The following is a 17,355-nucleotide window of genomic DNA, read 5'->3' on the forward strand; positions in this document are numbered from 1 at the left end:
TCGTCAAATACTCATCCCTTTTACTTTTGCGATATATATACTTTCTACTTACTCGCATGCACTGTAACTGCAGAGTATAACATATCCTATACAGCCCTGCGTGTGTGTGTGTGTATATGTAGAGAAAAAGCCCAGCTGCTTGACTGGCAGAGAGCGCTAGCGTCGTGCGCCGTCGCCGCCAAGTCCGCGGGTGGCCTGCCGTTTGGTCGTCGTGCTTCCCATTTTCCAACAGTTGGTCCCGATCGGGCATCAAGTGAAGCCTTGCTCGCTCATCGCACCCACCCCTATTTTCTAGTTATCAGTTTGCAAGCCGACAAATAACAAACAATAAAAACAGAATAGTTCAACGTTCCATTCCGTTTCAGATCAAGATCAGACCCGCCCATCATGAATGATCTAATACCGGTGTAACTCACGGGACTTTCTTCATTGTTATCATCACCTTAGAAAATTTGTTTTTCTTCATCTGGATTTTGATTTTCTGTTTTCTGCGTGTGTGTGTGTGGATGTGTTTTAACGCAATGCTGTTACCGTCTTACGGATTTCCTTCGAATCTGTCCACTTCTCTGCGCCGAAGAACAGGCCTATTCGTTTAGAAGCGGATACATTGCTGGCGGCTACGTCGTAAAACTTGATATCTCCTTCACCGTACGATTGTTGTTGCTCTCCAACAAAAAACACACACACAAAAAAAAAAAACCTTGCGGCTTAAAATTTGGGTTTGTTTTCTAGAGTTTCTCTGCCTTCCTTTTGTTTGCGTTTGTCAACACACTGGTTTCTTATATATTATTTTGGTCTTCTTATCTGTTTCTTTTTTTTCTCTCTCTCTCTCTACTTCGACTGTCCGTCCCTTTCACTTGTTTCGCTATCTAGCCAGTGATATACAGTGCGTCCGACCAATCAAACGACAATTTTTCGGGCTGTTGATTCGTCAGCCATCGTAAATCAAGAAGAAAAGAAAAGAAAAAAAGGGGGTGACGCCCTTCTTATCGACTAGTGACATACAAGAAATTCAAAAAGAAACAAACTTATAATTCACAGCCACGTCGGCCGAACAGATGTTTCGCCATTTTGTGCTTAGTGTTTTTATAGATTAGTGCGACCATAAGTTGCTTCGTATTCCTTCGTATTCCTGCTGTGAATCGGTTCTTTGATCGTCATATATCAGAAATTCTACGTTTGAAAATTATTTTCTCGTTCAAGTGCCGCAGACATTTTTATCGGTTGGTTCTCATTTTTTTTTTTGTTGATCAACATCTCCATCGCTGATATCTTATGACATTTCCTATCCAGACGAGAGGTAATGACCGTAACGTATTTTTTTTTTCTAATTATTATTTTCAAAGTTACGGGATTTCATTTTCCTAAATTCCTCTTGCCTATACCTTTCCTTTGGTGACTGTATCACACCGCTATTACGCGCTTGGGTGCTTATATACTTTCTCCACACTCGCTCATCGTTTTCCTCCGTTAGTTTCTTAATCTCGATAATTAGGGAGACAATTAACTAATTAAAATCAGATTCCAGGCCAAACGCGCAGTCGTTGGCTGAGCGCCGTGTTTGCAGTCATGCGGGTCTGTTAGCTTGTTAGACGATCCACACACACACACATATATATAAAGGCTGCCTGTTTTTCTTTCTCCCTGGGCTGGGCCAGCTGTTTCAATTGTTCTGTTTAGTCTCGGTCTATCGAATTGTCGTTAGTTTTTATTATAAGCAGAAATGTTTGTATTCCGTTCAGGACGGGTATCCCACAAACGTGTTACGTAAATCTCGTTAAAAAAAAAGAAAGAAAAGAGGCAATTTGATAACGAAGCAAGAGGCACGTGCCAGTACAATCGAATAGAATTTTAAAATAATATTTAACACATACGCAGACCAGTTCTCCTCGTTCCACTTTGTCTGCTTTTGCTGTAACAATATACCCGTCTTTCTTTTCTTTTTTCGCGATTACGTAAGAAGACGAAAGTAAATTTAAAGAACTGTAATTTTAATTAAAATATTTAAAAGAAAAAGGAAAAAGAGGAAAAGAGAAAGAACTGGGTTGAACTGCTGCGCGTTCCCGTGTCACGAGCGCCAGGTATCACGGGACAACAACCAGCGCCAACAGTATAACCGTTAACCGATTTCATATAAGGGAGCGTGAGACAGTCACGCGGTATGGAGAGACAACGAGAGAAACAGAAAAAAAAAATTCGGGTTTTCTTTTTTGGAAAATCACGGATACATGTCCCGTTTTTTTTTTTTTTTTCTTCTATAATTATATCTTCTTTTCGTTACTAAGAGAGAATTGTGAAACTTTGACTGCGCCCTCAGAGTGAGAGTTTTGTTTATTCATTTTTGTTTTTCAAAGTTTCATGTGATACTCGTTCATGTATAGACCCTTCTGATTTAAAAAAGAAAAGGGCCTCTTTTTAATCTAAAACTGAGCTCGTTTGTCTCAAACTCCATTCTCTTCCTATCTTTTGTTTTTCTAGTATTATGCACGCCCAAGGAGAGAAATATATAGGATTATTCTATAGTGGGTATTATTACGTGCCTGTCCTTGTTAAAAGCTTTGCCAAAACGTTGTCAGTATTTAAGGGGGAGTCTTTAGAACGCGAGGGTTCAATCTGCCCGACGATGTTCATTATTCGCCTGCTATATACGTTATTTGATTGCAATCATTATTACAAACATCACTTGCGGCTGATGAGAAAATTGATCCATTCACTTAATCCTCTGGATTTTCGTGTCACGAGAAGCCAATATCGAAGGAGGAATGACAACGCAATGTGTATATAAAGAAGCCCCTCTTGTTGGTAAAGAAAAAAACGGTAGCCTACAGTCTTTAAATTGCTGTTTGTTACAGACATCGTTGACCTTTTACACGGCCAAGATTCGTCAATTCCTTGCTAAGCAACACGCAGGCATAATACGCGACCTTAAAACTCGTGAAATGCAGTTGTTATTTGATGAGGGCAATTGACGTCACGTAAAGTGTCAGTACCATCAAATAGGTCGTCCTTCTTTATTGCCAACCTAATGCACAACTTGTTCTCATTTTTTCTTTCTGCCTTATTCACGTGAAATGTGAGGGGGAATAAGAATGAAAATGCTAGACATATCGTTAAATATTTCGGGGTATATTACTACCTTTCTTCGAAGACGAGTATCACTGCAAACACACTACATCATAGCGGCCTCTTTACGACAAGTCAATATCCTACAAGAGTATACGAGATCAGAATGTTGTAAAGATTTTTTCCCGCGGAACTCGTTCAACTGCATACAACAGTCGTTTATTATATACGTGAAATCGTGTGCGTAGGCTAGTCTTCAAAGGCCAAAGATTGAAAATATTCGACATTGTTGGCGGCATTGAATGCTAACAGGAATATCTTTAAAGAAAGCCAATTAAAGAAAATGGAACACAAAGTGATTAAACTTGCTGTGGCGGATATGATTTACAGACTATAGGGAAAGTGAAATCAGAAGAAAAGCCTTGCCGTTAATCGAAGTGACGACAGCCAGCTAAAAAAATTTTTTTATTTAAATCTGAATAGTTACCGAGAACCGTTTCCATTAATCGTGACAACCCCATCAAATACGAGGCAAAAACGGATGAATAGAAAAAGAGAAAGGAAATCAATCAAAACCATATACACCAGCCACCGCATAGAATTTATATATATAGCTTTATTCAACAATGTGATTGACATGTTGGGTGAAATTCCCGAAGCCTCCCCCCCCCTGAAGCTATTATGTATGTATCCCGGTGAGATAAGCTCAGTAAACCATCGATGCGGAAATGAAAAAGAACAAGAAGAAAAAAAACCTACTCGAGTTTCTTACGTTTCTACATAGTCGAAGAAAAAACAAACAGCAGCTTATTATGCAATATGCAAAATAAAGCCAGCATAAAAATTGAAAAAAAAAAAAGAGGGGGGAATAGCGAGAAACAGATTTTCTGCTTTAATGGTTTCCTAGTAATATTGAAGAAAAAAAAATGAGGAAAAATGTTGACAGACAGAAATCAGGGAGTCTTTCGTTCTTCTTTTCTTGTGCTGACAATGACGGATCACCTCATTTCTCTTTATTTACCTCGAATATTTATTTTTGCGATTGAATGTTCCAATTTAAACGAGACAAGCTGCTAGAAGAAACCTCAGCAACTCTTTCTTTTCATATATATTCTTTACATATACACAATATACGTAGACAATGTATATATTCTTATCGTTCGGAATCCCTGTTTGTGTATAGGGAAAAGCTCCACTCTGGGCTGTTGGGCTCTTTCTGGTTTTCCATCCGGAACTGCAATTTTTCGTTGCGGGATTTTAAGGTCCAAAATGGTAACCATCAGTCACCATCAGTCAATAGCATTTTCGTGTTTGATATGTCTTTTTGATGTCTTTCGTCCCACGTCTGTTGTGCCCATTTCCTCGAAAATGAGGACATGATTTTCTTTTATTCCACCCCATCCCCTTAAAAAAAATATTTATTTATAGATGGAAACCTTTTCTTACCCGTTGGTATTTAACTTTGATTCCTCTAATGAGTTGCCAAACTCTCGGCCAGTCCCGCAGGAGCCTAAAAAACGTGATAACTCCAAGAAACATCCCTTAGACTTGAACACTAACACAACCACGTATATACGCTATGATATAGTTAGTCGACAAGGGAACACCAATCACGGGCCATCAAAGGAGATAGGAAACTTGAGAAGACGTCCAGCAGCAGTTAGTGAGCGAGAAACTTTTAGTTGGGATGCCGTGATCAGCACATCAGAAATTATCACGTCATCATCCACACTTTAACTGGTTTCCGAGAGACGATAATAAAAGCGAAGCGAAGGCATGACGACGCATCTAAAACAAATTCCATGATCCCCATTTGATTTTCCATTTTGTATTGTTTGTCGAACACAATCACGTAGTTATTGATCCCGAATTTGTTTTGGAGGGGCAGTGAGATTAAATCTATATAGCCCGTTCATTTTCCAGACTGATTGGATGGACGAGAAAAAGAAAACGTACAACTGAATATAGGCCTTCGTGAAAAGAAGATGGGACAAAAGAAAAATGATTGAAAAAATGACATGGACCGTACGGATAAAAATATGGGAACAAAATGAAAAACGATATGAAGACCTTTAAAAATGCAGTAAAAGATCGTCGTTATTGATCCGTATACTACTATTATTCATTTCTGACATCTGCCCTTCCATTTCGTGATTTTTCATCCAAACCTCCATTCCGGTTACACCTTTACGAACGTGAACGGCGTCTACGCCAGGGAGGTCCAGACTGACGCAGGAGCAAATATTGGTCCTTGATGTAGCTAGGCTATAAGACAAATGTCTTCACTGCAAGGTTGAATTGTGTGTGTGTGCGTGTGCATTTCGATCGTTGAATAGCTATATACTAAATGGTATTATTTAAAACACCTATATAATAAAGCCTAGCGATATATTGCGTCCTTGGGGCTTTGTTTGTCTTTTTTTTGGTGATGAGATCCGATCAGTTCGGATGCGAAGGTTCCACTTCAAGTGCCTTGGGCTGGATGTCACTCAACTGTCACTTTCAACGTTCTTCTGTGAGATGGTTCACCGATCTAATCTGCGTGTTCTTTGATCTCAAAACCAAAACGTGTGGAACCTTCCCTTATAGCCAATAATAATTAAATTTAATATTCTTAAAACTAAAAGACAGTCATCGACTTTATAGGACTCCTCCCTTGACAAAGCGAGGAAGGCTATTTTCACGGTGGCGATCGAGGGAGACGTTACGGTCTACTGGGAGATCGTCAGGTCGATCGATCCAGTCCAACTGGCCAAAACGATCGGTAGAAAGAGCCTTGCAGAATGAGGAAAGAAAAGCAAAGCCTTGAATGTAGCCCGGCAAGGTGTAGAGCATAGCTAATAAAATAGACAAAAGGGCAGTCAATCTGCAAGAGAGATAGACCGTAGACACCACGGCAACCTATAAAACAGACATCTTTATATACATCCCTCTTTGCCCGATTCAGCACGAGAAACAAACACAGAGGAATCCAAAGTAAGAACAAAAAGAGACGAATAAGTAATGACATTCGACGTTAATGCAGGGCTGTCTTGTCTTATTGAAAGGCATGGACAATGTCGTCTGGGTACTGCCCCTCTTGAAATTGCATCGCTTTGTTACCTCCATTTTCTGAGCTGTATATCGGACTTAATATCGTCTTTTTCATCACTTCGACTGCTATGTCTTCACATGCATAGTCCTTGTCACAATCTACCTCCCCATTCATCGATTTCTACCGACCGAAAAATACTTGAAGATAATATAGTGCCACTTTATATACAGACCCCACCCCCTCCTTTAAAAAAAGATAGCAAAAAGGACCTATGTAACGTACAGCTTAACGTCAGTTCTCTCTTTCATGTGCATATAGAGATACCAGCATCTCTCCGCCTTCACCAAATCCTCCATTAGTTCTCGTTGTTTAATCTATTAACTAAAGCACTCACAGCGTTATGGCGGTTTAAAAGAGCAAAGTACAAAAAGTTGTGTGTTTTATAGACTGGTGCGCGTATGCGCGTTTTATACCGTGTTGCTGTGTAGATTTCTTATTCCCTTATCCTATCCTATTCCCCCCTCCTCCCTTTAACTATAAACGTTTACACCTGTGGATAAAATTATTACTTTGCAAGGGCTGTTCCTTCATCCTTCTTTCCCTGATTAATATTTATTTTCACATTTACATTGTTGGTTTTTATAAATTCATGAAAACGGAATCAATTTTAAAAAATGCTATATATACATGTATTCCTTGGGTGCATGTTTTTCTTTTTTTTTTTCTTTCGTGATTGTGTTAATTCTGTGTGTGTAGAGCTTCACTTAATGTTGAATCTTCTGATATGGAGCATTCAGCATTCAAGCCATTGATGATCCGCCAGTCCAGCCTCACCCGCTTGGGCTCCATGCTGAACACAGCCGTCGGACACAGCAAAAAACCAGGCAAGATTATTCTAATCTACGTGTAATTATCTTATTCAAGAATTATTCCTCCTCCCGTGAAACAATGGTAAACCGCTATGCCATATAACGATCTACAAAACTACGGCGAATCATTTTCGCTTTAACACACGTCCCACGTTATTATATTCCGCCTTAGCGAAACGCACCAATTGGAAGGCGACGATTTTAAACAAATTATTCTTCACAAGCGCGAGAATGAAAACATTCTGCCTTTATTATTCTAAAATGCCCCGTTGATTTTTTTTGCCCACTCTTATAGATCGATAGCAATGTATTACGTGCGGACGTCTTGCTTTTTCAGATAACTCGGTTGCTCAGCTGTGTGGCACCGGCTTGTTTTGGCTGGTGCGTTACATGAGAGGAAAATCTAATTGTTGACGAGAGACACCATGGCGATGACATTTTCCAATATGCCGGACGTCCAGCTAAACCGCCGACCCTATAGATGCGCCCTTCTATTATTCAATTTGCGGGAGGGCGGGCATAGCATCTCCTGTCTCTTTCCCTGCACATTTATTGTGGTCTATATAGTCAATACATGTTACTTCTAAGAATGAAGCCGCTGTTATCTCTTGCAAGCCCTAATGCGAAATTCGAACCGCAAGATGAGCAATGCACAGCAGGCAGAGCAAACAATTGAATTTCGTTTTGGACATTGATTCGATTCTTCCAAGTTTGGTCATTATCCCTTGCTGTTCAAAACGAAACGAATATAGCTTTACGGTAGTTATTGATTTAAGGAGCGTATGGATACCCTATTCTCTGATATAAGCATGTCGTGCAATGTTTGTATTTTCCCGTATGGCCACTCGATATATATACGTGCAAGCCAGGGCGCCTAATGAAGTGGGCCTTCCATTATGAGGCCCAGATATTCCAGTACCGTAAATGGAGTGCTGATTAAAAATTCTCACGGTCTCGTTGGTTATATCTCACGCTGATCTCTGCCTACGATGGCATTCCAGCAGCGTGCCTCACCAGGCAATATTGTGGTGTACCATCAACACGTTGTATAGACCTACTATGTTGACTGTGCAATGAGAATATTACATAACTCGCCGCGTAAGGTAATCAAACAAGAAAGTCATACCAATTGATTGGTGAAATTTGATGAAAAAATTGTTTTATCCCCACTGCAAATGAGGTTTTTTTTATTTTTAAAAAAAATATGGCGCTGTTCTTTTAGAATTTTTATTTTCAATCATTTTACGGAGTGCTAGATCATGTGTGGCCAGCCATTCGAGTAATTTCTAAAATGATTCAGTACGACGGCAATTTTTCTTGCCTCTGTTCAGTCGCAGTATCCTCCAAATAAGCTAGCGGGCACGGAATTGTATTGACTGGACACAAGTCTGATGCGCTTGTCATGTTCTCTCGCATTTGTACACGACAACGCTTCCATGTTTTTCATCGGACTCTCTTTCTCTCTGTGTCTCTTTTTCTTCCGGCTGTTTGGCACACTTCGGATTTTGCAGAGAAGAGGCCGGTCTGCATGTAACACGAACTCCATTATTATCGAGTCATCGAATATAATATGTATATCTATGGGCTAAAATATGGAGAAAACCAAACACACAAAAAAAAGGAGGAGACAGGATAATATAGAGCGAAACAGCGCTTGAGCGCACTGTTCGATCGATACCTGGTGTAGTAGCGAGTGACTGATCGATATTATTTTTATTTCATTTATATTATAAGTCTTGCACCTCCATTTGATTCCGAATGGCTCCTGGTAGACTAGACCCACATCTCGGTTTTTATTAGTCAGCTTTACATTTCTTGCTTTTTTTATTTACATTTCAGGCAGGTAATGATTTACGTCCCCGTTTTATTGCTTGAACGTGACGCAAACAAACTTTCGTTTACAGTGTCGACGGAGACGCATAACATAGAAATGCGATAAGGAGAAGTCAGTGTTGGGTGTGTGTGTGTGTGTGCGTGGGCCGTTCAACAAGTATATCTTCTCTATTTTCCACCAAACAGCTGTGGAAGATAGACGTAAATAAAAAAGGCAGTCCATCGATTGAGCTTTTTTTTTCTTCTTCTTTGCCGTATAGACTAATCACGATGCACAGTCGTCGTTAGTTCGCACCGGATGGACAGTTTCAGAAAAGAAAGCTCTTGTCAATATAGTCCCGACTTCTAGTTGTACGGGAGTTGCTCTTGACTTGTGTATTCTCTCGAAGCTTTTTTCTTTTTCATGCAACGAAAGTGCTGTCATCTCCCGTAGTGGCCGCGGCGCGTTTGTCACGTTTCTTCATCCTCATTTTCTTTTATGTTTTTGGGGTCTCCGGGGCCTTTTTTTTCTCTCAAAAATTTGTGCCCAATTTTCGTCCCAATTCTGCCATTCTTCTCCTCGTCCGCTGTCCAACGATCCGTCGCATACGTCTAGTGAGATTACAAGTTAGAGATGGAACATTGGATGGATCGACTCTACGGCCATCATCATAATACTATTCTGCCAGCAAAGGCAAAAGTGCCTCCTGACGGTAGCTACCTCCATTTATTCTATGTGGTTTTATTTCACACGTCTACACTGCGTGATTTGTACAATGTTTGATGGTCTCTTTCTGTTTAAAAAACGATTAGTGCGGATCGAGTAACAATTGGTAAACATAATCAAACATGGAAATGGACTGTCTTTCTTTGTCTCTCATCGTCTTTCTTCAGTGAGCCTCATTTGTTCGTTAGTCTGCTGCAATTTCAAGGCTGTGTTTGGAATTTTTGAAGATGAAAGGGAACAATCTAGGTAGCACTGCAATAATAGGTATCATATGTTTACCATCTTTATCACTGTAATGATACGCAAGCGCACTAGCGGATAAGAGTTCGTCGCTAAAAGAAAGTACCAGAAGTAGTGATGGAGTCGACCGTGTCCGTGATATAATTGAAACTTTTATAAACAATTGCGTAAGTAACAAGAAAAAGTTGTTGTTTCGCTCCGATTCACCGCAAATTCTAAGTAGCGCTAGGGACGCGTCGATAAAAAAAAATGAAATTTCTTTCTTTTTGTTGTTTGTTGATATTTGGCGCAGTGAAGGTTCGACGGGTTGGGTGCTCTCTCTCTCGATAAATATCATCTGGCAATGCTGTGTTGGCTATAGACTAGGTCTTTGGTACTCTTTTTTTGGAAAAAAACGGAGACCCGCCATTGGACGGGACTGATATTTTAGGACAGTGAATTTTGTTAATTTTCTTTCGTAGTTATCCGTTATCATCCAGTTGTGTTTAGCTTTTGACAGCTAATTACTATTAAATCTGGAGGACGAAGAATTTTGTGAGTCCAGTGAGAGGGGTGAGGTGGATGAAATGGCAGGTACAAAAATATCAAACGAAAATAAATTCGTGTTTTTTTTTCTTCTACCCTATGCAAACTGTTTCAGTGTTAACAGATATGTCCTAACAAGGGGTTTCCTTCCGTTTTTAAATACATGTTTCGACACAGCCTTCTCACTGACAGCCGTCTTGTTTGTGTTCTTTTACAGCTAATGGCGAAATACAGTGGTGCTTCTCTCAAGTTAAAGGCACTCTAGATGATGAAATCACTGAAGGTAACAATAAGCATTTTCAAACATCCTGTTTTCTTTATCTATGTAAATCTCTTTCCTGAGTACAAGTTCCATGTTATTGTATGTTAATTTTCAGCTGACATAATTTCCTGTGTGGAATTCAATCATGATGGAGATTTGCTGGCCACTGGTGATAAAGGTGGACGGGTTGTCATCTTTCAGAGAGACCCAGGGGTGAGTGTGACATGTTGTTCTGGTTATTGTGCTATGTATTCTCTTTCTATAATGATACTTTTTGTGTTCTGCAGTCAAAAACATCAGTACCTAAACGAGGAGAGTACAATGTCTACAGTACTTTTCAGAGCCATGAACCTGAGTTCGATTACCTCAAGTCGTTGGAAATTGAGGAAAAAATCAATAAAATTCGATGGCTAAGGCGGAAGAATCCAGCCCATTTTCTCCTCTCGACAAATGACAAGACAATCAAGTTGTGGAAAGTGTCAGAACGAGACAAAAGAGCAGAAGGGTACAACCTGAAAGACGAGGCAGGTGAAATGAAGGATAAAGGGGTCTTAACAGGACTAAGGGTAAGATTTGCTGGTGAATGAGGATTATCCCAGGAAGTGGTTTATGACATTTCCATGTTGTTAATTAGGTGCCGGTATTGAAGCCAATGGAACTAATGGTTGAAGCATCACCACGTCGCATTTATGCGAACGCACACACGTATCACATTAATTCGATCTCCGTCAACTCAGATGCCGAAACCTATTTATCTGCCGACGATTTGCGTATCAATTTGTGGCATCTAGATATCACAGATCAGAGTTTCAACATAGTCGACATTAAACCAGCAAATATGGAAGAGTTGACTGAAGTCATCACCGCCTCCGAATTCCACCCGACAGACTGCAACCACTTTGTGTACAGTTCCAGCAAGGGCCTCATACGTCTCTGTGACATGCGGATGGCCGCTTTGTGTGACAGACACGCCAAACGTAATTCACTTCTGTTTATCATATGCGCCCCTGAGCAAGATTTATACATTAAGACGTCCATTGTTTTGGTCATGTTGTGATCCAAGATTGACCAGAATCATGGGCGGCTATTCTTAAAATTAAAAATACTAAAACCTTTGGATTTAAGGTAGCCTAAGTCAACTTACAGTTCCTGGTCCGCAACAAGTTAATCTTGGTTGGCGGAGTCTTTGAAGTCTAGTTAAGCATTTATAACTATTAGAAATATCAAAGTTTGCTTTCGAAATGTGCCTTGGATGATCCAACTCACCATAAAACGCAGTTTCATCTGATAATGTCGGCTTTTTAATAGTAAAATTGTCTTGACTGTGGGGGCACAGGTGGCTAGAGTTACATAGTACTCATGTTTATGTGTTTATTGTTGTAGATGGACAAAATTAACTTGTCTTATTTTGTTTGCTTTCATTTCTAGTGTTTGAAGAGCCAGAAGATCCCGCTAACCGCAGCTTCTTCTCTGAAATCATATCCAGCATTTCCGATGTGAAGTTTTCGCGCTCTGGTCGGTACATGCTATCCCGAGATTATCTTAGTGTGAAAGTGTGGGACTTGCACATGGAAACGAAGCCGATTGAGACATATCCAGTGCACGAATACCTCCGTTCCAAACTCTGTTCACTCTACGAAAACGATTGTATTTTTGACAAGTTCGAGTGCTGCTGGGGCAACAACGACCAGGCCGTTTTAACTGGGTCGTATAACAATTTCTTCCGCATGTTTGACCGCACTTCCAAACGCGATGTCACATTGGAGGCTTCGAGAGAAATTGCAAGGCCAAAGACGACACTAAAAGCTAAGAAGATTTGTTCGGGAGGCAAGCGGAAAAAGGATGAGGTCAGTGTAGACAGTTTGGACTTTAATAAGAAAATACTTCACACTGCCTGGCATCCAACCGAGAACATCATTGCCGTAGCGGCTACAAATAACCTGTTCATATTCCAAGACAAATTTTGAAGACACAAGGAGGAAGAGAAAAAAAAAAGAAAGATGAGAGAAGAGGCCAGCCGGAAGTGTTCAGAGATTATTAAACGAGGCTTGAAGAAATCGAAAGAACAAAAAAATAAAATAAAAAAAGCAAAAAAAAAAAAAAAAAAAAGGGTTTGAAAGAGGGAATTGGCTCGTCTTGTGTGTTGCCTGAAAATTGCTTCCGAAATGACAATTCTTCATTTTGTGTTCCAAGATGAATGGCAGTCGAGCCAGCAGCAAAAGGAATACTGTAAAGCAACACAGCCAAATCGTTCATCTTTTGCCATTGGACGACTTTGCCCTTAGCATGTCCTTTTTTTTTTTTTTTTTTTTTTTTTTTTTTTTTTCTTCTTCTCTCATTCTTCTCTCAATCTTCTATGTTTCGGAACAAAATGGAAACGGCTGACTATAGCGACTATACAAAGTTTCCCCCTCTTTGCTTCTAAGGCTCTGTTACCTTCCACATCTTGAAACGCTGCTATAGCGTCCGTCTATTGAATGCTCTCCACAGCCCTTAAACCTGACTGACCGACGGTCATCTATGTCAATGGTCCCCATTTTTTTTTTTCTCCAAACAAAATTTGCTCTCCGCTGCGTGTCAAAATGTTTTATTTATTTATTTTGCCTTCCGCCATTGGCCTAGAATTTCTGTCTCTTGCCCCCTTCCCTTGCTCTCGACCCACTTTTTTTGCTCCCTGCTCGAGTCGCTATAGTCGAGCGATCTACCAAGCAGATCTGACAGTTTCTTTCGTCGTCGTAGGACATTGTCTTCCCGAAGAGTTAGTATCGAGAGTGAGGTTTAAAAATCGACTGTGAGAGAAAGTGAATGGATGTGATCAAAAAGGCTACAAATGGTTCAATTCCCGCCCCGATTCGCGAGAATTGATTCTTCCCAAGAGGGCGTCCATTTCAAGCCTAGTCAGCTCAAGAGACTTCTTTTTTCTTTTTCTTCTTCGTCTTCTCTGCGTGTAGGTTTCGTGTCGGAAATAGGGAATGGAAATAAAATTTTGAGGGAAGAGCCATGATATTAATTCATGAGGAATGAAATAAGAAGACAAATGTGGCGGAGTACAATTTCTCGACTCTCTATGCCTATTTTGCTACAGTGCATCTCTTTCACCATGTTTCTTGTACACTTCTAAAGTTTTTCAACACTTTGCGTGCTCGGAGGGTGGTCCAAAACATCGGCGAAAAGGTTTTAAAAAAAACCCGGAAGAACTGAAATTCGAGAAACGTTCTTAAGGAACAAAATCACGTCATATATATATTTTTTTTTTCAGAAAAGAATCAGTTCCCTCCATCAGACAAAATGTATCCATCACCTCTATTTCTAATCTAACCGCACTTACGCCATCCCCTGCGGTGTAACACCGACATGGTTCTCGTGTAATTTCCCTTTCACATCCCGTCATGCTCTCCGATTTCTTTATTATTATTTTTTTTTCCTCAGAGATGGCTAATCCATTTCTTTATTGTAACTTTTTTTCGATACTAGATTCACTTCAAATCCAATCTTGTGTTGATGATATGATTTTTGTCTTTTCACTTCTTCCCCATTCTTCCTCTCTTATACGTGTGAAGTCGGCCACGTTGTGTACGTTGTACAGATGTGTCTTTTTTGGTAGCATGTGGAACAATACACTGACCTTTTATGATGGGGTGTTACTTTGGGTTATGTAACTCCACGGGCATAGACTGGGGTCATTGGGTACGTTGTACCTGCGTCATAGAGCTCCGATGGTCTCGCAGCTCCTCCGGCAAGACGTTTCTAACCAAGTTTGTTCATTGCGAACAAAAGCTTACCTATTACTTTAGATGTCTTCAAACAGCAACCTTGGCATAATCGATGCGGATGTAACCTGTGAAGGTTATAACCAGTTTTGCACAAGGCATGTTCATAAAATTAAGTATGCGGCATTGATCGTTTACAGGGTTTCAATTGCTAAGCCAGCTGATCAACGAAGTAAGTTTCACGTATCGATCATTATTTTTCTTGTAATTTAAAGACTTAATTAATCTACAACATTTTAACTTCTTTATTTGTCAGGTTTTGACGTCGTTGGAAGTTGAATTTTCACCTCAAGGATTTTAAAATTCGAATTCAGTGGAATCAAGTCACGAGAAACTCGATTTACCAGTTAACTGCTTATTTGACATTGATTAACATAGATAAACATCACTGAACAGATTTTTTTTTGTCTTATTTTAGTTGCAGACCTTTCCTGAATTTTGAATTCCAGATTTGTAGAAGTGAGCCAGCGGGCATCGAATTACAGCGGGTCATCTTAAATTCGATCCAATTGTTTTTATTTTGAGGAATTTTGCAACTATATTCGGGTACCCTAAAGTGAACAAGCTCTGGTCTCATTTTATCAGTTGGCAAATAAAAAATACAAGACGACCATGGATGTGTTGCGCTTTCAGTTCAAGTCAGAACAGGTTGCATGAAAGGGCGAAGTAGTTAACACGAGGGAGATCTAAAACTCTGCAAGATCGTGTGACGTCATTTGCAGACAGGCCCAAAAACATAGAGGAAAATTAAGATGAAGTTGGATAGAAGAAAGTTCTCGCCCCTCTAGAGGCGCTTTGTATTATTAAATACAATCCCTGCTTTCGAGCTGTGAGTGGCCGAACGTTGGGTAGTCGTGGTGTTCTTCAGAGAAACCATTAAGGATGGCAACTGTTGTTCAAATGAGAAATGGGACGTCGCAACTTGCTATAAAGGGGAGAGTAATATCTCAGGGCCTCCTCATTTAGCACGCAGACCATGTAGACAAATTCAAAAGGCGTGCAAAAGGTTTTCCCACCATCAACATGGAATAGAATTTCCATGAAACATTGGTCGTTCGTATACACGCGTACCAGCCTGCAGCCAATTTGGACCTGCCATTTGAATAGCACGCGGCTATCACGTGCTCGTCCGTTAGCTTTATGAATCCGATTTGCGGGGAAAACCACCGTGTTCATTGCAGCATCTGCCTTTTCCGTATACACACACAATGTTAAATACATTTACCGACTTTCAAAGTGATCGTGGGCTTAAATTCTCAAACGAAGCGAGATTTCTTTCGTGAAACAAACGCTGTTCTTCCATAACGAGGAGAAATCCGTGCGCGGAAGTTCAAGAAGAGGTTTTTATTTCAAGGAACCTGAGACATTTAAAACATCAAGAACAAAAACTTCAGCATGATGGAGGACAAGGACAAGTGCCGATTTTAGATGTTAAAATGAGAGACTTGTAAAACACGAGCCAAATTTTCCTTTCTACTTTCTTTTTTCTTTCTTTCTATGCTCCTCTAAATTATGTCAAATGTAAAAGAAAGCAGATTATTAAGTTCATATTCAATAGCAAAATGGATCAAATGTCGACTATACACAGAAATGTCAAGGATAGAGATGTAAAGCATTTCATAATGTGGTAGCCGCCCCAAAAAGACGAGAAGAGCCGAACGTGAAACCAGTTGCAACTGGATCTGTCTGGTTCTAGATTCGCCAAAAGGATATTTCCTTAGCTGTCAGCGATTGTTTTCAGTCGTTGCGATGGACTACGTGTCTGGCTTTGTGCTTAAAAACGAGTGTGATTAAAGACATTAAAACCAAGTGGGTTAAGGCTGGAAGATATCGGAGTTGAGACAAGGTCGACTCTTGGCTTTGTGTGTCTCAACTTCTTACAAACATGGGAGAATGTAGTGAAAGATATAGGAAGCTAGTTATCATAATAAAGGCCATCTACTAAAATACCCTCCACAAGGCTAGCCACGTTTGAAGCGAAAGACACATATAAAAGCTTTTTTAGAAAGACAGTCGGTGAACAGTGAAAGAGATGAGAGAATAATACCGTTCGTGGAACAACTTTTCGAGCCAGCCGAGCTCCAAAATGAACTTAAGCTTTCTCCAATGTTAATACGCAGTTGTACTGAAAACAATACCCTGAATTGCGGTCCATTAAAGCCAAAAACTTGGTAGATTTCTTGACTAAGAAACCAAATTAAAAACAAATCGACAATGTTGATAATTATGCAAACTGTACGTGATTCATTGCACGTGTCAAATATGTCTTCAGGGGGATAGCAACAGGTGGTCCAATGGCCTTTTATTTTTATTTCTTCAAAGACCTGCACCTTTTTTTCTACTTACTGGCACACAGGGGCGTTTTCCTTTAAAAAAACAAAAAAAAGGTCCTATCGTCCAGGTCTCTCTACACCTTCTCCTCCTTCTGTCCTCCACCTCCTCCACTCCAGGAGTTTCAAGTCGAAACACACGTTCAGAGTGAACGGTTACCCCACCGGTCTGTAAGGCGTGGGGGTATAAATGGCCGACCCTTCTCTCTGATCCAGCACAGTCAACCTTCCGACATTGTTTAGAATCGGTCAGTCAACTCACTTGCTTTTGTCTCACGTCAAATTTCTTTGATCAACAACGGAAGCTATTTACTTCGATCATCTCTAAATTATGATTTATTAGTACAAAGCATTCGTGTTAATGAAGAACTTCCCTCTCTCAAGCTACGACTTGCTGCTGCTACTTAACGCCAAGTAAGAAATCAGCTGATGTTTTTTGTTTTTCTTATTTCTTAGTTTCTTCCCCAAGTTCATTTATACTGAATTGCTATGGAAAGGCTGTTGTTAAATTATCTTTCTTTTTTCTGCTTTTGTAGTTTAAATAAAAACCTACAATCCCTCCTAGGCAGCCGTCTGGGAAACTCAGGCAATCAGAAAGAATTAAGGGTGAGTCACGAAACTGTGTAATATCTTATCAAATAATTACTATGATGAGTCAAATTCGTTTTCTTTTTTGTTCACAGGTTTTGACGCTGCTTCACTACGTTCCTTGAGGTGAGCAAC

At 40.0% G+C, this 17,355-nt stretch overlaps 1 protein-coding gene and 1 long non-coding RNA gene across 6 annotated transcripts; both read left to right on the forward strand.

The window, feature by feature from the left end:
- The first annotated feature begins 236 nt into the window (after window positions 1–236).
- LOC116928168 (protein phosphatase PP2A 55 kDa regulatory subunit) lies at window positions 237–14,166 on the forward strand. 4 transcript variants are annotated; one of them, XM_032935281.2, is made up of 7 exons: window positions 237–1,300; window positions 6,854–6,981; window positions 10,488–10,553; window positions 10,648–10,745; window positions 10,820–11,098; window positions 11,167–11,509; window positions 11,961–14,166. In XM_032935281.2, exons 2-7 carry the CDS (start codon window positions 6,882–6,884, stop codon window positions 12,497–12,499), a joined length of 1,425 nt encoding a protein of 474 aa, XP_032791172.1. In that variant the 5' UTR covers window positions 237–1,300; window positions 6,854–6,881; the 3' UTR covers window positions 12,500–14,166. The 4 variants fall into 4 exon arrangements, with proteins under 4 accessions (XP_032791172.1, XP_032791169.1, XP_032791173.1 ...); XM_032935278.2 differs by having other exon boundaries at window positions 6,895–6,981; XM_032935282.2 differs by lacking the exons at window positions 237–1,300; window positions 6,854–6,981 and adding an exon at window positions 9,358–9,491.
- A 2,407-nt stretch (window positions 14,167–16,573) lies between these two features.
- Window positions 16,574–17,352, forward strand: LOC116928248. Of its 2 annotated transcripts, XR_004397000.2 has the most exons (4): window positions 16,574–16,588; window positions 16,659–17,046; window positions 17,169–17,238; window positions 17,316–17,351. It is a non-coding gene; the product is annotated as an uncharacterized LOC116928248 (long non-coding RNA). The 2 variants fall into 2 exon arrangements; XR_006650768.1 differs by lacking the exon at window positions 16,574–16,588 and having other exon boundaries at window positions 16,828–17,046; window positions 17,316–17,352.
- Window positions 17,353–17,355: the final 3 nt, after the last annotated feature.

This window comes from Daphnia magna, linkage group LG1 (genome assembly GCF_020631705.1).
Source record: "Daphnia magna isolate NIES linkage group LG1, ASM2063170v1.1, whole genome shotgun sequence".
Classification (NCBI taxonomy): Eukaryota; Metazoa; Arthropoda; class Branchiopoda; order Diplostraca; family Daphniidae; genus Daphnia; species Daphnia magna.

Excerpts from the sequence above, each read along its gene's own strand:
- LOC116928168 (XM_032935278.2), top strand. The coding sequence starts at position 1,276 with ATGACATTTCCTATCCAGACGAGAG. Across the intron at positions 10,746-10,819 it reads TCTTTCAGAGAGACCCAGGG|TCAAAAACATCAGTACCTAA; the intron begins GTGAGTGTGACA and ends TGTGTTCTGCAG. Across the intron at positions 11,510-11,960 it reads GTGTGACAGACACGCCAAAC|TGTTTGAAGAGCCAGAAGAT; the intron begins GTAATTCACTTC and ends TTTCATTTCTAG.